Raw genomic sequence first — 23,760 nt, 5'->3', positions numbered from 1 at the left:
TAAGAATTCTACTGACATTTTTTGTAGCAATGATCTTCAGGGAAATTGGCTAGAATTTCTCCTTTATTATTGTTATATCTTTACTGGGTTTTGATATCATGGTCTTCTGTCTCCCTAAAAAGCACCCGTTAAAGGAATTGCCTGTTGTTTATCGAGAGCAGGGTAATGAATTCCTCTAATCTTACTGTGTAGGGACTTACTGTCATTACACCCAGTAGCACTCCTTTTATGAAACTGGGTGCACTGTGTGCAGTGCATTACGTGTTTCTAATTGCAATATGCCCTTCATGGATTAATTGTTCCCCTAGTCAGTATGAAGTGACCTTCTTTGAATCTTATGGCTGATCTTCATTTGCGTCTATTTTGTCATGGATTAGAGCAGTTAACAGTTGCTTGCTTTATAGTCCCATTTGCTTGGAATTCCTCTCCCATTCTTTCACCCTGAGTTGAGCCTGTCTTTGACGAAGACATGCACTTCTTGGAGGGAAGAAGTAGATGGGTCACTTTAAGTCAAGTCTGATGGGCTTTGATTGGAGCAATGGTACAATTGGTATTCAGTCATTGAAACGTATATATAAAATCTTGTCCCCCCCTTTTGGTTTTGTAGTGTTTGGGGGTTTTGAATTCCTCTTCTGTGTTACTGCTGTTCATGTGCTTTGTTCTTCCCTGTAGCTTGGTGGAAGTATTTTCTTTGTCTTCCGCCCAGAGGGGTCTTTAACCTTTCAAAGCTGTTCTCTAGGAATGGCTAAGAGGTCACGATCTCCTTTAGTTGGTTTTTATCTTGGAAAGTTTCTCTCCCTTCTTCAATTATAAGATATGGTTTTGCTGGGTATGGTAATCTGGGTTAGCAATTACTGGCTTTCAGAACTTGAACTATATATTATGCTAAACCTGCCTACCTTTTAAGGTTCCTACTGGGTGCTGGCTGTTCCAGGGAGCTTGCCTTTCTATTTGACTGGGTATTTCTCTCTTGCAATTTTCAATATATTTTCTTTGCTTTATACATTTAGTGTTTTAAGTATAAATTTTTGATCTTACCTCTTCTCAATGCCTCTCATACCAGGGTTACAACTTCTTTCTATAGATTTATTTTTTGTGTGTGTGTTTCTATACTGGGGCTTGAACATCAAGAATTAGTTTATTGATTGTTTCTTTTTTTCTTATCTTCTTAAAATTTACATCATTATTCTTTTTGGTGGATGTATTTATCATGTTCAGGAGAAGACTAAGCCATAGTAGAGTTGAGGTCATTTTATCTTTGTAGGACTTATATTTAGGGCTTGCAACTCTATTAGTTTCCCCTGAGTGTCAGGTACTGTCCTGAGTCAACTATGACCTTCTGCTTAGATTTGCAGCTTCTTGTGAGAGTTGTGGGATTCCCTATTCCTGTGGACGTTGCTTGAGGACACATCAGGCTTTCCCTCTGTGTCCTCAGCTTCCAGTTCTGTGTTATAGAATTCCCTGCTTGCTCATAGACACAATCCTAGGTCAGACCAGCCCCTCCCACCATTTCTACTGCTCCTTCATGGCGGTCCACCTTACCCAGTGTGAGCTCAGCTCTCCCAAGTCAGCAAGTTACACAAGCGTGTTCCATAGCACAGCATGGGATTGGACACTGAAAGACAATTTTGGGGAGTGAGGTTTTCTGCCAGGAGGGATCTAGAGAGTGAACGGAGGTCATCAGGCAAGTACCTGAAGGTCCCATTGATATGTCTGTCCTTGTCATATTAAAGAGGGTTAAGCCAAGGGACAGGGTAGGAGTTTAGCACCATTACTATTAACAGTCAAAACGCCCAGCAGTATTATGGTGATGGCCCAACCTGCATCAAATGAGCAGGCTGCGACACAAACTGTGGTCTGTTTCTGCACATGCTCTCTTTAAGCTCCAGGGAAATGGTCATGGGAAGGTGGCACACAGATTCACGAGATTTCCACATTAACTGGATAAGGGTTGCAGGGGACTAGGTTTCCGAGGGACTGGAATAGCTCCTATACACGTTTTGAGAAGAGGGTGACACCAATGGGCCCTGTAGATTCATCTCCTGTGGGTGTGGGGCAGGACCAAGGAAGGTCCCCTCTAAGATGCTCATGCTGGTGTCTTACCGTCGGTCCTTCTCAGTGGGAACATTTGGTCCTTCTCAATCAGAGCATTGCAACAATTTCTTCTGCCTAACTCACGCTTACACTTCAAGTTTTAAATACTACAACCATGACTTAACATTATCTGTGAGGCGGCTTCATCGAAAACGTAACAGGGGTGGCGATGGTCTGTTCTAGGTGAACCGTAAGGGTAGGAAAGGTGGCATGTCTCCAGGTCATATCAATGTAACCCCTCAGTCACCGTGAGAATGATAGCCCTGTAGCAAATGTAAGCCTTGGGCTTGCTTGCTGCTGGAGGACCAGGGTAGGTCCTCTATAAAAAACCCTGAACATCCGCCCTGGACTGATGTCACACCTGCCTTTGGCTTCTTTGTTCTTCGAAATGACAATGTCCATTTTTGAATTTTCCAAGCTTAGCGTGAGGAATCCTTAAAGTGTCATCCACATATGGTGTGGGTGGCAAGGGTCAGTGGATGTCCGCATGTGCCCGGGAGGAGAGGGTTGCTCTCTGAATTAAATCTATGCCAGTGGTTTATTTACATGGCTGACTTTTAGCTTCAGCCACTGTTTGTGGCACATGTCTGCCCAGAATGTAGCAGGATGGCATCTTATCAGGATCAACACGGCATCTTAACGTGGCTTATTTCTGTCTTCCCATAAACACCTGCCCTCTTGCTTCTGAGTCTTGGCTTGTTTGCTTTCACTGTATGAGAGGTTAGTTTTTATTTTTGAAAATAAAGCAAAGCCCATGGTGGGTTGTTGTTCTTCTTTGTCCCTCTTAGAATGTCAACCGAAGCTGCTGGGATTGCTGTTTCTATGCCATCTGGTCACTTCTTTATCACGACTCACAAAAGCTTAGATGTGCAACTTCCCGTTAGACCTTCTAAAGGTGTTTTTTAGTTTGGTGTCTTTTTCCCATCATTCTGTACGTACTTCCATCTAAACAGACCAGTCTTATTATGATGACTCCATTCCTGCTTACAGTGCCAGTCGTGCACTGGTAAAAGCCATGGTCAGAGATGATGGTCAGGCTGGGACTAACACCGCATCTGTTTAATTTCAATACCCCCTAAGCCTTAGTTTCTTCACTGGGAAATAGATACTAATGTATTCTTGGATATTTGGGATGACTAGAGAGAGAACACAGGACAGCATTTAAGATGGAGTCAGCACATATCAGAGAAGTAATTGATGTTGGCTATTGCTGTTGTTTGCTATCATCAACATGAATAGTATCTTTGTCGCGATCTAAACATCCTAAACTGGATTTAAATATTTTACGCGATGTCAAATCACTTCAAAGAAAGTAACAAAATTACAGTCCAAGTAGTCTGGTACTTAAGTGGGCTGAGGGGGTCTAGGGGCAGTGGTGGCTACATGCTTTGTTATTTTCCACAGAAAGACTTCAGAGGGCTATTATATGGCAATGCTACAAAAGTTGGCTCTCTCCCCTTCTCACCTGCTACTTTGCATTTGTCTCTGCCTCTTGCCCCATCCCCACAACACTCACTTAAACGTCTTAAAGAATTCACTTCTCCCAGAACACGCTTTGAGGAAATTTTGGCCATAGAAGAGATAATTACTCGGGCCCCTGTTGGGTTTAAGAATAATAGTTGTGGAAACCAAAGCCTAGTGGACAATTGTCCAACACCCATTGTCTAAACCTCTTCCACTCAAACTGTGGTCTGTGGCATGAGGAGGTTGTTAGAAACATAAACCTTCTGGGTTCAACTCACACTACCTGGGAAAGAACCCTCGGTGAGTTGTGTGTGTGCCTTAAGAACTGGGGAGCTGTGCTTCAAAGAAATCCAGCTGTTTGACTATTTCTTACATTTAGAGACTTCACTAATCAAACAGCCTACAGGTGAATACTTCTTTCCTGAACAAACTCCAGCCAAGAGCACCGATATGGGTTCTCTGCTGGGGATGCTGGCTATTTCTCATCTTCTACCAGGTTCTCTAACTTCTGCTGGGCTTTGCTGTGGACTTGTGCTGATTTCAAATCTTATTAAGCCAGGAAATAGTGCCTGACGAGTGGTTTCGCCCGCCTTGGCAATCCATGCTTCCCAATTCATTTTTATTGTGCTAATTAAGCCTCAAGTGATATTTCAAGTCCAGATTGTTTTTTCCATTGCTGGGTTCGGGCCAGCATATCAGTGCTGTGGACGTAACGTGAGGCAGGTGCCTACCCATTTGCAGAAGACTTGACATGTAAAAGATCGAGCTTGGCCAATTTGGGCAGATTCCTTTGCAAAGTCCTATGACAGGGTGAGACAGTTAATTTTGAATACAGAGGCCCAGTCTTCCTTCACAGAATAGAAATAGAACTCTTTTCAGATGGACCAAATTCACAGATCTTGGATATGATGTATGTATGATCTGAACAAGATGTGTGTAACTGTGGGGAGCCATGTACTGTAGTGGAGAAGGCCCTTTAATTTGGCTTCAAATCCCAGGTCTACATTGACTTGGGCAACTTTGAAAGATGTGCTTTTCTACTACTTATAGATGTCATTAATTAAACAAGGGCTAAGTGTTTGTCTTCAAGGTTGGTTGTAAGGATTCTGTAAGAAAATACATTTGGATGAGAATGTCTACTTTAATGAGCACTCTGAAAATATTACCATTGCTCTCACTGTAACTAAACAAACACACCCAGGGCTGTTAGTCATCTAAACTGAAGTTTTAAAAGGAAGACTAAAGCAGACTTTATGGGAATAATCATGATTATTATGTAGCATTTCCTACTGAAGCCCTTTTAACACTTCTGTATTCAGAAAATCAAGAATCATAGATACACTTATGAAGCAGACATCCCAAAGCTTCATGATTAGGACAGGGATATTTGGAAGAGGCCACATCTTTAGAACAAGTTTGGATCCCAAGGCCACCCACCCTAGAGTCAGTAAATAAATCTGTAAATATGAGGAAAATGGGGGCCAACAGAACACCAAACGCCACCAGCTGGGAAAGCAAAGGGATATGTCGTAACTGTCATGGTGCATCAGAATGTTGGTCGGTGAGTGGTCCACAGAGGAAATATGACTTGTACGTAAGTGTAGGTGTCACCATAACAGACTTTGTCTAAAAGCCTGCTATAATGCACATTTAACCTGCTTCTTGCTATGAATGGTTCAGGCAATGTCACCCTCTTTTCTTGGGAGAAAGCTGGAAATCCATTCTCTAAAGAGAACAAACTAAAGACCCTGAGGCCATTTGGGCATATTTTAGGCTATAGGATTAATAGAAAACCTGACAAATGTGTACACACACCCCCACACACAAACACCCCCCCCACACATATGTTTTTTCACCTCATCTAAGCAGGGCATTGGGAGAATGTCTAATAATTCTTCCATTGGGCTGAGCATTTGGAATTCTCTTATCCTTAAAATTGATTTGAAGAAAACTGGGTAGATTCAATGAGCTTTATGAGTTTTAGATGGTCCAACTCTCAGTAAGATTTGGTGTCTTGATTTATGTCTCCTTATATCACAATATCACATGCCTTCCCAGCATGTGGAAAAATGCAAAGTGAAGCTGTGGGCAGGTGGGGAAGTGCACAGACGGGGCTGGGAGTCTCTAGTACCCTCCTGGTCGGGAGATCAGTAGGTAATTTTACAACAGAAAAGCCAACCAATAAGAGTACAAGCATAATATTTAGTGATGTGGAGATCCACAGCAAAGAACATGTAAAGAGATAAATGGGTGTGTCTGGGAACAGGAAGTAATGTCAACCAGCTGAGGTCAAACTACTCTTCACATAATAGCTTGATTATTTTTAGTAACAAGTTTTATATGACTATAGACTCTTTAAATGATGTGACTACGTGTTTGGCTAAAAATAAACGAAGCACATATTTTTTTAGGAAGTTACCCATTAATTTTAATGGTGTTCTGCCCTGACCTGCTTCCTAATTCCTGCAGTTTATATGAATGAGATCTACAGAGTAGGGTCTGCTTTTGTTTACTGTGCTTTCTCTTAACCCTTGTGGTGTACTTTGTTGCTTCATGAAACTTGGGATAGCCAGGGACTCTTTGAAACCACACAAAAAGATGTAGCATTCCTCTCTATTGGATGTTTATGGGAAGGGCCATTCCAAGGAGGTCTCAAAAGTCCCTGAAAACCAGATTTTACTGGGGTGTCTTCCCTCAGAGGCTAAAACTCTGCGACACACACTGTGTACAAATATTGGCTTCAATTCTAAAGAACAATGGCTTGTCCAGTGAGGTTGGCCTAGTGATGAAGGGTTTGTATAACAAATATGCCAGTGTGGTTGCTGACAAATAGGTGGGTTAATTGCAATTTATTACTGACTGCAGAAGAGCTGCCTTTTCTGACTTCCAAGCTGCTTCTTAGACAACGGTCCACCACGGTCCTGTGGACGTGGTGCTCTGGGTGGACAGTTTTTCCACATGGTCCTCATATTGAGTGGGATGATTTGATTGGCAGGACCAGCACATGGTTAATTAGCCAAGCTGTGCTTTAGGTAAAAGGTACTGTGTGATTCCTGAAGGCAGCGTGCACACCTGGGAAGAGAGATGCCAAAGGAAGCAAAGGCAGCATGAATTAAAAACTGTCTAGTTCTGGAAATATAAGAACTGTACCACTGAAATGCTAAAATACACGTGTAATGTTCATAATTCCCTCTAACAACAAATACATCTTTAAGGTTTTCTTTTTGCTTTTAAGAATGTTTTCACCACGATAAGGAGTCATATATATAACTTCTCATCATTAGTATGAACAGAATGGTCCATTTAATTCATAATAATTAACTCTACTTTGGCTCCGAAGCAGTCCAACAAGGTCATAGTTTTGAGTTTCATCCTTGAGAAATGCTTTCAAACTATTTTCCCTAGACTATCTGATTCTATCAAACTCTAGGCCCCAATGGAGGTGTCTAGACTTAGCTGAGTTCCTGCAACCATGGGCTTCTGCAAAAATGCATGTCTGGACACTTTAATTCTGACTGTAACTGTTTGTGTGCATTTCTTTTATAGGTCTGCCATCTGCTCGTCTGGCTGCTCCTAACCTCACTGTGGAGGAAGGGAAGTCTGTGACCCTTTCCTGCAGTGTGGGGGGTGACCCACTCCCCACGTTGTACTGGGACGTTGGGAATTTGGTTTCCAAACACATGGTAAGGCTGTGTTTAGTTCTGTCTTGTAGGGTGACATTGAGAGTCCATATTAAACATACTGATGGCCACTCTTAGATTCCTTTTTGCTGCTCTGATGAAAGGCCCTGACAGGTGCAACTTAAAGGAACAAGGGTTTACTGGGTGCCCAATTCCAGGCTATACAACTCCAGTCCATCCTTAGTGGGAAGTCACAGCCCCAGGAGCTTGAAGGAGCTAGTCACAGTAAGTTCACAACCAAGAGCAGGGAACAGTGAATTAATACAAGTATCAACTCATTTCTTCTTATCAGCTTGAGATCAAAATAGCCAAGCCTATATTTTTACAGTGACAACATGACCTGTCACCACCTGTAAGGTGGATAAGCCCACTGTAGTTAACCAGGTTAAGACAATCTCCCACAAAGTAGCCTAAATCCAGAGAGTCCTTTATTGAGATTTTCTTCCCAGGTCATCCTATATTGTCAAGTTGCTGATCTTTACTAACCATCAAAACCACCCAATATTTTATGTGTCTACACATAGGCATTTATAATGATTTTTTAAATGTCATTTAGTTTTTACTTATCTTTAATTAGACAAAGCTAATTGAAATATTATATTTAATTATCTGTATACATCAAGTTGTCTTTGCCCTTGGATTCAGGAGTTAAGTCAATTGAGCAATTGAAACCCAGAACCAGGGACTAACTTCCTATTACTTGAGTCTGCAGTCTGCAAGAAAAGTGTGTGTGTGTGTGTGTGTGTGTGTGTGTGTGTGTATTCCATTTCAGGAAGAAACTCCAATACTTTGGGATTAATTCTAATCAGTGTTTTTTTTTTTTTTTTTTTGTCTGTTAACTCATTTATAGAACGAAACAAGCCAAACACAGGGCTCCTTAAGAATAATGAACATTTCATCTGATGACAGTGGAAAGCAGATCTCTTGTGTGGCAGAAAACCTCGTAGGAGAAGATCAAGATTCTGTGAACCTCACTGTGCATTGTACGTAGTGAGAGGAGAGCGTGCTTGCCATGGGCACTAACTTCGGCTCTTCTGCCAATGTCCCAGGGGGAGTCTGTAGGCTGCATAAGGACATAAGAGTCAGGCTTTTTTGTGTGCTTAACTTAGAAATGTTGTCGGCCCCTGGTTCTTGCTCTGAAGTCAGTTTAAAGGGACTGCTTGCTCATGCTTAAACCCCCAAAAGCCTAAGATGTTATACACGTTTAAAGTTGGATAATCAGCAGGCTGGGTTTTTTTTTTTTTCAAGTTGAAATCAGACCTCAGGCATTTTGAGAATTGAAATGTGGACATTTAGAATCCAGTGAAATCGGACCACGCTGTAATCCAGAGCATCTAAACTGTATTCGCTGTTCGGCAGCGACACAAGCTCTCAGGTTTTCCTTCTCTATGCTAGTCACTTGGCAGCAACAGCAACAATCACTGCCTTGATTAGTCTGATACATTTTAGTAAGTGTTCCATGGGATCAGAGAGCTTCATGGAACATTTCCAAAGTCATTATCAACTCAGTGACTTCTATAGTTATTTTTAATTATTTAAGGAAGAATTACTAATGAAAAAAGGGCTTTTCATTAATTCGTATGACGAGTACACATAATATGAAGATGTGTGTGGGGGGGGGCATGAACAGAGCCAGGGTAGACCTCAGATGACGCTTTCCATTAGCCAAGTCTCACTGTGTTGTGTGGGTCTTGAGCAGAGTGGATAAGCTGCTCCTGGTAGAGGTTAGACCAGTCACAGGGTGTGATTGGTAGAGGTTAGACCAGTCACAGGGTGTGATTGGTAGAGGTTAGACCAGTCACAGGGTGTGATTAGTCTGGAGTTACTGGGTGTGGTGGGTTTTCTTAAGCTAAATGGTGGTTAAAATAAAAGGTCTTGACACAGAATTCTAAAGGGAGGATTCTGAGCTTTTTGGTGCTATTAACTCTCCTCTCTCTTTTTCTCTCTCTCCAGTTGCGCCGACTATCACATTTCTCGAGTCTCCAACCTCAGACCACCACTGGTGCATCCCGTTCACTGTGAGAGGCAACCCTAAGCCAGCACTCCAGTGGTTCTACAACGGGGCCATACTGAATGAATCCAAGTACATCTGCACCAAAATACACGTTACCAATCACACGGAGTACCATGGCTGCCTCCAGCTGGACAACCCAACTCACATGAACAATGGAGACTACACCCTCATGGCCAAGAACGAGTACGGGAAGGACGAGAGACAGATTTCTGCTCACTTCATGGGCCGGCCTGTAGTCGACTATGGTGAGCACCTGGAGGCCTTGCACGTGGGGGAGGGGCAGTAAGCTATGGGACTTGCTAGCCACATGGCCTGTTCTTCATGTAGCTAGTGCTGTGACACAGGAGATCTGCTTTTCGTGGCAAGTGTGGAGTGTAGACAGCTAGGAACATAGACCTGGTTTCGGTGCTGGCTGCCTCTTCAGCTTTAAGGCCCTCAGTCTGAAAGGACTCGTAGGGTGAAGCCGTGTCAAGCAAGGAAGGGGAAACGTGTGATCCACAGAAAATCGGGGGGTGAATGAGTTTGAACAGGGATCGGGTGGACAGAGGACTTTGATGGCTCTTGAGAAGGTCATTGTAACTGACGTCTATCTAATGAGATCTCACACCCACAGTGCTGAGCCCCATGAAAAAGATCAACTGGTGGAGTCATAAATTATCTAAGGTTTATCTGATCAATTTGGGATCAGAGCCCCATCTTCCTCTTCATGGGTTAGAAACTGACACTGTGGCTCTTGCTCATCTGGCTATGTTGCCCCATGTTTTTAACAGGGGAGGAGCAGGCCCTGCCAGGTGAGCAGGAGAGCACGTGGGACAGGCAGTTGTCACACCTTCGAGGCTTCAGCTGCAACCCTGCAAAAGAGTGTCCCACCCCCACTCAGTCTTGTTGCTTAGCTGACTGCTCCACTGAAGGGCTGAGCCTGCTTTGTGATGTTGAGGCCTGCCTGGAGAACTCTTCACTGTGATATTGTCGGGTTAGGGTTAGTCTGAGTCACAAGTGATGTGGCAGAGCCAGAGGGAAAGAGGATCATGGAGGCGTGAAGCAACGGGCTGCTTGGCCAGAGTTTACTTGTGGGGCATGTACGGCAGCTTGTGGACAAAGGTGATTCGGACAAAGCTGTTTTTATCCACAGAGTGAATTTGTCTAACAAAAAACAAGAGTTTGACCATTTTCTTTAGGTGAGCACCTTCGATTTTCTTGGTCTTTTCTAAATATCTCCTAAGCACACAGGCTTCCTGAGCATGTTCAAAATGTGATTCGGATCATGTCAGTTTGATTTACCGGAAGCCCTACAAGGAGGACACAAAACAGTGATTGGAAGAGATACCCAGACACCCCTGGTTGTTGCAGTCATTCCCATTAAATCTTCTCCTTAATTGAGAGTTAGCTCCTTGGCTATCTCTGGATGGGGGTGCCTCTTCCTACTCGTTTGTGGGAGGGAGAGCTTAGAGACTCCAGCTTGGGAGAGCGGCTCTTTGTTTGTTTTTCAGTAAAACTTTTATTTGTGAGTAATTTTAGATTTATAGAAAAGTTGTAGACAGTACAGAGGGTTTCTGGAGGCCTCTCTTCAGGCTTCCCGGTGTTGATTTTTGTTGCTGAGGTCCATGTGTCTTGTGGAAAACGGGTCTTGGCAGGTCTGTTCACCGACTTTAGGCTTTGTTTCGATCTTGCCACCATCAGTCTTTTGATGCTCTTTGGGGTGAAACTTGATTCAGGCGAAGGCCCAGGGTCTGGAAGCTCTAAGAGGCAGGTCTGTGTCCTTTGAGAGCCCCATGCTAAAGGACCAGTTTTATAGTTTTACCTGGATTTGGGTGTGTTTTCCTTTGGACATTCCTCTACGGGGCTGATATTTTCTGAATTAAGGCTCTTTTATTCATGTGGGTATCAGTTCTTAGGTTTGTTTTCTTGTTTGATCATAACTTAGAGGAGGTTCTCTCAAATATATTTGTTAAGAAAACACTAATTTATAAGGAGCGTACTGGGATTTTATTATGCATTTGCACGTGTGGTGTGAGTATGGATGCCAGAGGGCAGCTAGTAGGAGCCAGTTCCTTCTTTCTACCACTTGGGCCCTGGGGATGGACAGGGCCATCCCTAGGCCTGACAGCTACATTTTTAGAAGTTGTTTCTCCTCCTCCTTGTTGCTATTTCCCATTTACTCCTTTTTATTACATATTTAAAACAAAAATATGGGGCAGCAAAGACAGCTCAGGTGTGGTGTAAGCATCCTTGCTGTGAGAGCCGGAGGGTGAGTGTTCAAATCCCTGGCATTCACCCACCGATAGTGGGCGTGCACATGAACATGTGTGTACACACACAATAGAAAAGAAAAGGAAAACTAACTATTAATGTCTGGTTTGAGGAAAGACTGATTTATTCTTGCCTTTAACTGTTTATTCACAGGCTGGCTATCAGGGAGTAATGAATGAGAGAGAAAATTATGAAGACTTGGCCTTGGGTGACAGTAGATATAAATGACCCTAGTGGGCCATAAACCAATGTGACCAATTAGAGATTAGTCTCATTGACTGTGGGATGGAATCTCGGTGGGTATTTATGAGATTCCCAGTCTTAGCATTCAGATAACAACTGTCCATAAAATTGATTAATTTCCCCTTTAACCTCCTTGAAACTAAAGTAAAAGAAACAAATAGAAAGAAAAAAAAAAGGAAGAAAAATAATGGTCACATTCCTGGTGGGGAATTCCACATTAAAGACAATGGGAGGTCAAACTTGACCTCTGACCTTCCCTTCCTTCTTAATTCGGTTGCCATCATGGAGTGGCTGGTGAAGGGTGTCTCTCAGAAATCTTCGTGGTGAGAATTGATCCAATTTCACTGGTGGTAGTTTTGATGACTATAAAGGAAGGGTGGGAAGAAAGTCCGAGTCACAGTATGAACGAGCCCCGTTCACCGTCATGTTAGTAGCTTCTCCAGACAGAGCAAGCATGGTGGTCCTGGTGTTCCCTAAGCGGGGTGCCTCATTCAGCTTAGCTTCTTGGGGATGGTTGCTCTGCTTAGGGATATGTGTTAGAGGGCAGGAAATGAAGTACTGAAAGAAGTCAAAATAAAAACAAAAACAAACAAAAATCCTCTCTACTAAAGATTTGCAAAGCTTGGATTAGACAGACAGCCTGGGCATAGTCTGGGTTCTTATTCTGAGCTCTGAACATGAAAAACCATTGCCCAGTGTCAGACACCGTACTTTTGCCAGAATGGGAAAGGGTGGTATGAGGAACTGCTATGGCACATGAGTCCAGGGTGCCATGTGTAAGATCTGAGTGTGTGAGGTAGGAACTAGAGAGACCCAACAACCCAAGGTCCCCATAAAATGTCTCTGGGCCATGGTCACTGACTGCAGGGGCCCACCCAGATGTGTGAAGTGACAAGCTGCCATCCTTAGGTGTCCACAAGACTAGTGCCTTCCACAGATGTTAGCTTCTGGAGACCTGGGCTAGTGAATTTATGAAAGGGAGAAGAACCTTTTCCCAGGCACTGTACTGTGCCAACTTGGATTCAGCCTTTGAGAAGCGAACCCAGCTCTGGACATTCTGGTCTGTGTTAAAGAGGAAGGTACAGCTTCCAGTTCCTGAAAGAAATGGTGACAGCTGCAGTCTGTCTAGCATACCAAGCTAGCGCACCAAGAAGCACTGCCTGTGGAAACTGCTAATTTTATTTCATTATCGTCCCCGGAAAAGCAGCTTCTAGGAGCAGTGGTCGCTGACTTCCAGCATGGTGGTTTTGCTATGCAGTAGAGTCAGCTGGGCACGTTCAAACAATATCTTTGCCTTCCTTCCACTTGCTGTGTGTTCCTGAGGCTTGATCCTAGCCGTTCTGACTCAGAGCTCCTCAAGTTAGTGTTTGGCATTTGTCTCTTTGTGATTCTCAGATGGTACCTAGGGGTGATGCCTGCCCTGCAGGAGAACTCTGAGCTGGGAAGGAGCTTTCTGAGGGAGTAGCAGGCTCTTTCATTATCAGGACCACAGGGAGAGGTCCCATGGAGAGATGGCTTGTCTTGGTCTAGAGAAGTGGCTCAGCACTGAAGAGCACTGGCTCTATCCAAAAGACAGGGGTTCTATTCCCAGCACCCTCCTGGTGGCTTACAATTTGTCAGTAGCTCCAGTTCCAGGGGATCTAATGTCCTATCCTGGCCTTTGTCAGCACAAAGCATGCACATGGCAGATGCATATACATACATACATACATACATACATACATACACACACACATACATACATACATACATACATGCATACACACACATATGCCAGCAACACACTCAATATATGTAAAAGGAACATAAGCAGAAGAACAGTTTATCACACCAGAGATAGAAATTAAGGCTGGGTTTGATCTTGTGGCCATCTCCCTCCTTCTTGCTCGGGTTCAGCCATAGATTAGACCTAAGATCGGATGGCTCTTCAGCTCGCCTGCTCCCTAGGAGGGTAGGAGTGAGGCAGAAAAGCTGATGCAGGAGGAAGGTTGACGAGTGTTGGCCTGGTGCCCTGCAGACTTGGGAATGTTCCATGGTACCATCAGACTTGCTTCCTTAGAAGCCTTTCTGTGCTCGTGCCTTTGCAAGTACTTTTTTCTCTCTAGTCCTCATGACAGGAGCAAACACATCTCTACTTTAGCCAGCAAGAGCTCCATCTTATTAGGGTCTCTCTGTATTTCCAAGTAGCCTAGGACGTGAGTCCCAACAGAGGTTTAATTCAGTCCCTTGCTGGTGTCACATGGTTCAAGGGGCGACACTCAAAATCCTTGACCTGACTTCTTGACGGGTACAGGTTGAAACAAATGTTATCCATACCCTGTGGCTGTAGATAGGCCTGGTCCACTGAGCCTAAAACCTCCAGGAGACACAGTGGAAGTCCTCAGAATGGGTCTGTGGGAGAATTCTGGGAGGGAACAACCTACAACCCATCCTGGAAGATTTTTAGTAATTCCTTCCTTATTCTTCCCCCTCAAACTACTCATCACCAGAGGGTGACCTAGACTACACAGGTGCAGTTTTAGCCAGTTTCTTTGTGAGCCTCTGTTCACACTGGCAGAGTCACTGAGGCTGGAACATTACCTTGCACTAAACTCTGGGTGAGTTTGAACAGAACGCCAGCTCTCTCGGAAGGTCTGAGGAGCAATGCAGATGTGACTTCTTGGGAACATGGTGGCAGCTGTAGAGTAGGATCTGGCAACTCTTCTCAAAAGAAAGTGCCCAGGACCCAGTCAATGATGGGAATGAAAGCCCTTGACATTTGGCTCCTGGCTCAGCTTCTCTCCAGGGTTGCCTTCATTCTGGCTGTGACAGATCATCCCTCCCCTCATATCAGGCAGGACCTGGCTGAAGATTTATAGAGAGAATTGGTACTGAGACAAAGGAACCTCTTGACTCTCACCACTTAATGAAGACCACTGAGCAGAGAGTGTTGGGCGGGGCAGGTGGAACCTGTGAGTTTTACTTTAACATCTGACCAACTCCTGTTCCTGACATCCCTCCAGAAGGTTCCTTCAGACACAGTGCTCGAATTTGGAATCTTAGGCTTAGTCTGTGCTCTGCACACGGGTACATTGGCCCCGTGGGAGGAGGTAGGGTTCCTCATCTGATTCCAGTTCCGGATCTGAGCCAGAATTGAGCAACTAGGTAGCTTGAAGTGATCTTTGTTTTAAACACCTGAGTATGACTTTCTCTCTGTCTCGAGGGGAAGGTTCTAGTAGCCACTTCCAGGGCAGCTGTGGAGTCACGAATGTCTGAGAGGTCTGCTGGAGGACCAATCATCAGCAGGCAGGCACTTGTCCCCCTTACAGTGGGGGCACCAAGGGGCACTGAGGAAACGAAGCAGGGGCTCATGCTTCTCACCTCTGTTGGAACAATGAGGGGAAAACTCTTTGCTCTTAAATGCTTTCATGGTCCTCTTCACTCTTTTCTTATCTAGAAGTCTGCCGCTCCCTGTGTGAGCTTTCTAGAATCTGCCCTGTAAGGAGGACATTTCTTAGAAATGGTGGGTGACGCTCAACTCACTCTAATGAGCCAGGCTGTTCCCTTTCTTCACTTCTGTTTGGAGTGAAGCTCAGATATGTGTCATGGAAGCAGAAACGATGCCATGCTTTTGGAACATCATTTGCAGCAGACTATGCAGAGATGTTTCATGCTTGGTAGCTGGGTGTCCAGTGGTTGCTCTGTTTTATTGAAGAATTCTTGTGTGTAATACCCACTTTTGACTCCAATACAACATTGCAAGGCGTAAACTGGGATTTCCTGAACCTTACTTTGTGCACGGAACCCTTGGAGACCCTGTTAAACTGCAGGTATACTGAATGTAGATATTCAGTATAGGGTATACTGGTACAGGGGATACCAAAAATAGAGGCTCATGACCCTAAGTAGCAAGTGAGCTCCTGACGTTGCTGGTTCATGGACCACTCTTTGAGTGGCGAGGATACTTCAGAAGGATCTGTTGAAGGGATCGTTCAGACATTCTCCCGGAAAGCTCCATTAAGTCTTCAGGGATAGCAGATCAGAATGATTAAAATGCAGACTAAACTGTGTTCTCACAGGTCCTCCTCTTGGGTTTGGCAACAAGTAGAATAAATCCAGAGGATGGTTATGAAAGCTTTGGAAAGGAAAGTAAATGGTGACCATGGCCACAGGCACACATCTGTAGAACGGGGTTAGCTGAGGGGTCGCCACTGGCTCTGGTGTATCTTATTTAGCTTACGGCCCCGAAATAAAGACTTGTCTCAGATGAACTTGATCCCTCAGGTGGCTGCCGCTCGAATTCAATCCCTTGTGCAGAAAAACTCTTCATGAGCAAACAGATGATCATGGAGACAGACTAGAGATCAGAAGCAAGCACAGGCTTTGTTTTTCAGGGAGGCCTTGAAACAATTGCTAATGGCCGAACGATAACTTAGTTTTTGCTACAAGGAAGGGATCTGGAGTCTCGAGTAGCTTCTGACTAAATGGCGCCAATCTCGCGAACTCCGAGGGCCAGATGTTTCTTAAGTGTGAGCACTCTGACCGGGGTCAAATCGTTCAGTCTGTGGCATCACACAAGCAACTCAATATGTCCGTCTCGGAGCAGACTGCAGAGAGCCAGATGATGACACTCCTGTTTTGAAGCTCGAGATTCTTTAGGCAGTGCAGAGAGTGTCTCTCTGGCCCACTCATTCAGGTAGAGTGTCACAGTTCCAGAACAGTGTCACAGTTCCAGAACGCTCATTCACACAGCAGTGGGAGTTAGTGTCTTCTGCTTCTTATGAAAAAAAAAATGCGTGTCAGGGACAAACTATAAATATCGGAAGTGTTTTCCACAGTTTCTTCCAGCGCTGTTTTGTCAAAAGATTTTCGGTGTGGGGTGAACTGGCGCGCTCTCTCTTTCTCTCTGCCTTACTTAGAAGGCCCCAAAGTAGCAGCTCTAGGGACGGTGTGTTCAAGTCAAGGAACACACCAAGAGTGAATTTCTCCCCAAGTTCCACAGAAGGGTAGACTGAGGAACCTGAGCTATGTTCATCATCAGGGCCTGTTCCTTGTCCTGGGACTAAAACTTCGGGGCCACAAATTCATTCCTGCCTTGAGAAAACAAGGAGAACATGGTTTGGGCACAAGTCTTTGATAACTGGGTAATTAAGATTCATCCTTACAGTTCTGCGAATCTCCAGAGTACTAAGGTTAATTGGTTACACCTTCCTCGCTCATCCTTGGGAAGGCTCCATTCTTAAAGGAAAGAAGAGACCCAAAGCTCTCACCAAACTGGTGGGTGAGAAAAGAGAAGAGCCCCCCTGCTGTCAGACTGTGGGCTCAGCCTCCTCTGAAGAGGGGACAGCCTCTGCTGGCCACATATCAGAAGCACTTGGATGCAAAGGGAGGGCTGTCCACTAGAGAAGAAAGAATGTGTTTTGCTCTTCCTACCAAAAAGGTTTCTTTGGGATAGTTTAAGACTAGTCTGAAGAGTATTTCAGAGGCTGGGGGATGGCTTAGCAGGTGAAACCACTTGCTTCTTTCATGGAGGACACAAGTTCAGTCCCCAGTACCTACAGTGTGTTTCATAATCATCTGTAACACCAGTTTCAGGGCATCTGAGGCCCCCCTTACCTCCACAGGCACCATAGATGAAATTCGCAGACACATATGTAGGTCAAACAGTAAGACACATTAAATTAATCTTAAAAATTGAGGGCATTAGAGAGACAAGGAGCTTATAAGAAGAAAAGAGAAATGTCTTCCTGCCCCATCCCCATTGCTTTTCTCTTGGTGACAGAACACAAGATGACTGTTACTGTGAGACCTCTGTTTGCCTTGTTTCTTTTCTTTTCTTTTTTTATATTTAACTAACTTTTTAAAATTGGATATTCCCTGTATTTACATTTCAAATGTTATCTCCTCCCCCTCCCATTCCCTTCCCCCAACTTGCTTTCATGAAGGTGCTCCTTCTTCCAACCTCCCTCTCCACCTCAGTGCCTTGACATTCCCCTACACTGGGAAAACACTCCCTCCCTGGACCAAAGGCCTCTTCTCCCATTGATGCCAGACAATGCTGTCATCTGCTGCATATGCACCTGGAGTCATGGGTCTCTCCATGTGTGCTCACTGGCCTTGTTTATTTTCTTACCCTCTATGTTTCTACTGAGCTGCAGAATCTTACAGTTTAACAAGTCCTAATAATTTATTCAGGCAGATTCCCAGAAGCCCAAAGATTTGCTCATGAGGTGTGGTTGATACTGAAAGTTAAAATGGAGTTGGGAGTGCTGGTATGGTCACTAGATGTAATTCTAGTGTTAGGAGACAGAGGTTGGAGGTCACTTCAAGTGTGAGGCTAACCCTGGTGAGACCCTGCCTCACAAACAGAACTAAAGCAAAGCAAAACAAACAAACAAGAACAACACGAATATCAAGAACAGAAACCCAAAGGGGAAATGATAATCAGAGAGGGGAGGGGGAGGGGAAGGGAGAGGGAGGGGAGCAGGAGAGAGTATTTAATGTGGAGTGAAGGTGTTGATAAGTATTCTATCTTGGTAGTGTTCAGAAAACAAAGCAACAGTGATTTGGTCTTTGCCATTGGCTGGCCTCTTCCCTAAGCACCATCTCCTGGAGGTAAAGATACCTCCAGATTATTCTGGGGCTTTGCTGGAGTGCATCATCTGTGGCTTTAATATGCCTAGGACCTACAACCTCTTCCCAAAACTGAAAGCAATCGCTCAAATCAAGAACAAAGCAAACTCCTTAGGGGGCAGCACTCAGCCAGGAGCTCAGAAAAACTGGTCCTTGGTTTTCAGTGTCTCTTGTGACACCCACATGGCATCTGACCTTGATAGCACTGGAATGGCTGTGGAGGGTGGAACAGCTCCATAAGGTGAAGGAAAGAACCTTGCTTCCCATGTTAGGTCTTGAAGCTCATGTGCTGCTCAAAGCAGATTATCTCCTGCTCTGGTGGGCTGGACCTGGGTGTGTTCAGAGAAACCCCCTGCAAGGGCTACCTGGGCCGGATGCTCCTGGTCCATCCTTTGTTCATTCTCTGGTGGAATTGTTCTCATGTTTGTCTTGCCTCTTTTTTCCATAAGAATACATTAGCATTATTTAGATGTCAGTAAAAGAAACCAGTTAGAAAAGAGTCTTAGAATGGTTGGATACCCAGGTCTGCGCACGTGAACCTTTCATCCCAGCCCCCAGGAGGGAGGCAGGAGGCAAGTAGATCTCTGTGAGTTCAAGGCTAACCTGACCTACCTAACAAGCGAGACGTGTATCTCTGTCAGATGTGTGAAGAGGAATTGTTCTTATTTTCATGTCTGCCCTTGTGTTTCACGAACTTGAGTCCATGTGCTTCACATCGTAAGGTTTGGTTGCGAGTACAGGGGAGGGACAACAGCCACAGTGGTGACTGTTGTTGCTTCACTGTCTGTCTGTCTGTCTGCCCAGTCTGTCACTCCTTTTTGACCGATGGTGGAGGCTCAGAGCTGATTCTTCTCTTAGATCTGGGAAAAGGGACGCAGGGGGGAAAATAGCTGTTTTTCAGTAAGTTTGGAAGTGGCCCCGATGTTTTGTGGTTTGATCTTGATAGCAAAGGCACAACGCAAGCATGATGGGAAAAGTGAATTGTCTTCTAGGTTGTGGTCTAATGGTTGATGTGTGATCCTACACGGAATCCTGCAGCATCGAATCAGTACCGCGTTCTTGGATCATCCTAGGCACTCTGTGCGAGTCGTGTTTGTCAGTATTTCTCTTTGATCAGGAGATTTATCAAGCCTGGGTACTCATGAGGGCCGGTGAAATTTTCGGTCCAAGTAAACATGATTAAGAATTCTACCTTTGAAAAATGGTGTTTTACATGTAAAACCAAATCCCCCATTTGTGGGATCCATGAGGGTTTGAGAACCTACAAGGACAACAACTTTCCCAGCGTTCTCAAAGCAGGTCCCTTATCCAGGAAGAAACCTTGGTCCTGTATAAACCATCTGTATGGACTCATCTGGGACTTCTCCAGCTTCAAAACTAAAAGTTCATTATTTTAGGGACGTGCTTCATCCCTGGTTGCCTGGGATGGTTCATAACTCCAGTACAGACTGAGCTTTTCATGTGTAAAGTTATGTACAAAACTGACCTTGAAACAATATAGCGTGCATCCTTTGACCTATGAATATAGGTTTGAAAGTAGAATTCTCAAAGCCTTGCATCCATACAGGAATAGAATGGTTTGGGTTCGTCTGGTCTGAGGCCGTGACCTTTGAGCTGGGTCTCTATTCTTCAGTGAGAGTGGACAGTCTAAGCCTTCCCCTTGTCTCACTATGGAGACTTGGATTAGAGAGTGCTCAGAGAGGTGGTACAGCTGTGATTAGTAGGGCACAGATGAACAGAGCTTTGAAAAGGGCTTAGGGGACATTGGAAAAGGCACCAAGGGCACCTGAGGTGAATTCTGGAGGGCAGAAGCCCTGGCTGACAGAGACTATTTGGAGGGGTGGGTGAGAAGACAGCAAAGGGTGTCAGATCTGAGACAATGGATAGCTGGGAAGCCAGAGGGGACCTGCTCCCATGGGATTGTGACACTTCCTCTCAGCAGGGCTTCAAGGCTGTCACAGTGGGGAACACACTGTGGTGTGGGGATCTTCTCAAAGCGAAAGGGCTTGAGAGGAGCAGTGTCTGCCTTACGCGTGACATCAGGAGGTACAATCCTCAGGCTTCTCAATGCTTAATTCACTAAATAGTCCGCAGGGCAGCCTCTTTACATGGTGCTGTGATTCCAAGGACAGATATTTTCATGTTATATTTCGAAACTACTTGAAAACTATATTGGCAGTGATAAAAGTCATCAGAATGCAATTGGAATTTTCTTGAGTGGTTGCTTTTATATGAATTAATACAGTATGGTCATCGGTGAAGGGTTGGATAATGTGCATTTTCAGGTGGACTTGTTTACATCATGACAGTTAGGCAGCAGTCCTGATTTGAAGCACACAGCTGTCCATTTAATTTTTGCTCCCTGAGACAGAAATTCTTTTATTGAAGTATATTACACCAGGATCATTTTTACTTGCTGGATCTTTTAGACTGATTTTGGTTGTTACTTGCTGGGGAAGTCAGGAGCTGAAAACTGGCCAGTGTTTGTTTTGATGTTGGGGTTCAGTGGTGAAGTGGCAACTGAATTTCATGGCCATAAGTTTTGCTTTTGATGGGCAAAAACTAGAAGCACAAGGAGGCAACGTGGGCGTTACCTTCTCAATCACTTAACTGTTAGGACTAAGTATCTTTCCAAGCATGCTTGCCCATAGACCCAGGAAGCTGTGTTCTGGGAACCGGAAGCTGACCTTCAGTTCACCAATCCTGTGAACACCAAATTTGAACATTTTAAATATGTTTTTTTTTAATTTTATAGAAATGCCTCATAGTGAGGTGGTCTAATCAAATTGGCAATTTTACAGCCACACGAATAATCTATCGTCTGCTTTATACTAGCCGCTGGTAGGAAATTTCTTTCTACCTCTTATTGGCCAGGGATCTCAGTGGGGAAGCACACTCTACTTCTGGGCTGTTAAGACAGAGAAGCCTTAGGGCTCTTGTTTGTGTAGAGGAGGGCTGATAATGTGGATAGGTGGTCCCGGGATAATAAATATCAGAGGATAATAAAAATGCTATGAACACTGTAATATTTGAGATGAAAAGATCTAAACTATGGCTGACACAGCCAGATGTGTAGTGGAAACTGGACAAGGACAAATGACCAAAATGCACTGATGTTTTTTTTTTTTTCCCCCAAACAGATAAGGGATTTCTCATGTTTTGGGGGGATGTACAGTTGGAGGATGGAGAAAGAGACGGGTTGCTCTGTAAGGAAACCAGAATCCTAGCTCTTATGCTCTTGTCCTAGGAGCTGCAGGGCAGCCTACCTGGTTATAAAAGCTTCGGGGACTGTTTAACATATTTTATTTGGTGCAGATAAGCAGTCATTAACTGTAAAATGTGTGCTAACAAGTTTTTAATGTGTTTTTGCTTTTCAGAGACAAACCCAAATTACCCCGAAGTCCTCTATGAAGGTAGCGATCACGTTTCTTCATTTTATATATATATATATATATATATATATATATGTTTTTTCAAAATGTTTGTGTGTAATGAAATAAACCAGCTAAAAGAAGGCCTGTAAGCTGAGTTAAATACACATTTTCAAGTGCTACACGAGCCAAAATTATATCTCAAGTATCACCCAGTATTGATGGCTCTTTTCCCTTGATATTTACAGTACCTGTAAATAGCACTTTCTCTCTGAGGCTCTCTTCTTGGAAGTAGTAAATCCACTTTGCTCTCAGAGATACTTTGTTTCTGTAATTGGGAACTAATTACCTGTTTAAGAGCCATGGGAGGGAGGTGGATCACCTTCAGGCCTCTACAGAAAACACATATGAAAAAAAAATTTTTTTTTTTTTTTGTATAATGCAAAAGACTGCTCATGGGCAGGAGCATCCTTAAGAGAGAGGGCTTTATGTAGGGCAGCTTAGCCGACCACTGGGCTACGTCATCAAGACCCTGGGTCACTGCTGCACGTTGACCAGCTCCACTGAGGCTGGTCTTCTTGGTGGTGTGAGCCGATGCTGTGTTGCAGCGGACACAGATCATGGTTCCTCAAATTCTTCACACAGAGAAGTAGGAGTGCCAAGCCCCTTACTAGACTCATCCCTGGAAGGCAGGCCAGCCTTCCTGGGGGAGGAGGAGCTTAAAAACCTAAATAAAGTGAAGTACTTTTAGGAACAGGAGAGAGGGAAACCCAAAAGCTACATTATTAACAGCTTAGCCGCTCACTCTTACCTTTCCACTAAATGCCAAGGGTATGCTGATGGAAATAACAGCTCTATAGCAGACTTCCAAACTCTCACTGTGATCACACAGCTACTAAGTTTGGAGATGTAATTGGGTATATTTCAAGATTGAGACTAAAATTCAAAACAATTAAAATTAGATTACTTAGAATGTCGTATTTTCGAAGGCCTTTGCTTATTAGCTTTTCACTGACATGGACATGCTATCTGATGTTCCTGCCTGCTTGAGTCGTAAGGTGGCCCTCCCCATCAAAGACCAAAGATCTGTATTGCACATGCGTTCCCTATAGGCCATCGTATGCTTATTATATGTGTATTTAACTCCAGATAATTTTAACTGGTAACTGCCTTTACCTGAGTATATGCATGCTAATTCATATTTTTGCTTAATTTGTGGCTTGGTTGATTTGGTGCAGGTGATTCAAATATTTTACTCAACCTGCCGGGGCTTTAAGAAAAATGTGTTTCAGATTATACCACAGGGCATAAAGTTCGAACAGTGATTTTTTTTGTTTTTGCATTTTAAAATTATGTTTGGAATTTCTTTTCCGCAACTTCAAAACCTTAAAAATGTCATCTTCCCAGTGGCCCCAGATTCCACTGTGGGCCTTTTGGCTAAGATGTCACAGTTTTAAACTCGAGACATTTAAAGTGGTCTAAGTTCTGAATGGCTACTTGGCTATACTACAAAGGAAAATCAGTAAATAAATGATGTCTGCTTATGTCTGAAATCAGTGAGTTTTAAGATATTCCAAACAAACATTGTTAAAAATTTGAGTTTTGGCATTAACAGAACAACAACAAACACGCAGAAATAAATGCCTTTTCCGTTATTTTTTTCACTCGCATTCAAAGGAACATGCTGCTAATAAAAATGTGATTTGAGTGGTTTGCCCCGAAGCCAGCAGGACGATCCTGCCCTGGGAACTTCCTCTGGCTGGGGCTGAAGCTGCTGTTGTGGGATGGGAAGGAAGCGCTGTTCTCAGTTAGAGCCTGGACACAGGCATTTATAAGCCACGTTGTCTGCAGCCATCTTGCTAAGAATTTTCTGTGATCTGTGATGTTAAGAATAAGTACTTTGATGGCCCATGAAAATAAGTTGAGCTTTACCCTTCTAATCCATTTAGACTAAAACTGATCTAGAACGTGGTGAATGATGTTGAGATTTGAGGCAATGAAGCCACTTTAGTACAACTAATTATCATTACTG

The 23,760-nt window shown here is 44.0% G+C and overlaps 1 protein-coding gene across 4 annotated transcripts in view; it reads left to right on the top strand.

The window, feature by feature from the left end:
• NTRK2 (neurotrophic receptor tyrosine kinase 2) overlaps positions 1 to 23,760 on the top strand; it is a gene marked incomplete at its 3' end in the record, with an annotated part of 298,722 nt that overhangs the window by 44,070 nt on the left and 230,892 nt on the right. For 3 of the 4 annotated variants that reach the window (XM_080922545.1, XM_080922544.1, XM_080922547.1), the window contains exons 6-9: positions 7,105 to 7,241; positions 8,089 to 8,221; positions 9,192 to 9,497; positions 21,735 to 21,770. In XM_080922545.1, coding sequence (XP_080778671.1) covers positions 7,105 to 7,241; positions 8,089 to 8,221; positions 9,192 to 9,497; positions 21,735 to 21,770 — 612 coding nt within the window. The remainder of the gene's footprint in view (positions 1 to 7,104; positions 7,242 to 8,088; positions 8,222 to 9,191; positions 9,498 to 21,734; positions 21,771 to 23,760) is intronic. The other variant, XM_080922546.1, reaches the window with a different exon arrangement.

This window comes from Micromys minutus, assembly GCF_963924665.1.
Source record: "Micromys minutus genome assembly, chromosome: 1".
Lineage (NCBI taxonomy): Eukaryota > Metazoa > Chordata > Mammalia > Rodentia > Muridae > Micromys > Micromys minutus.
Note: the sequence above shows the minus strand (reverse complement) of the source record. Positions and strands in the feature narration are given on the sequence as shown.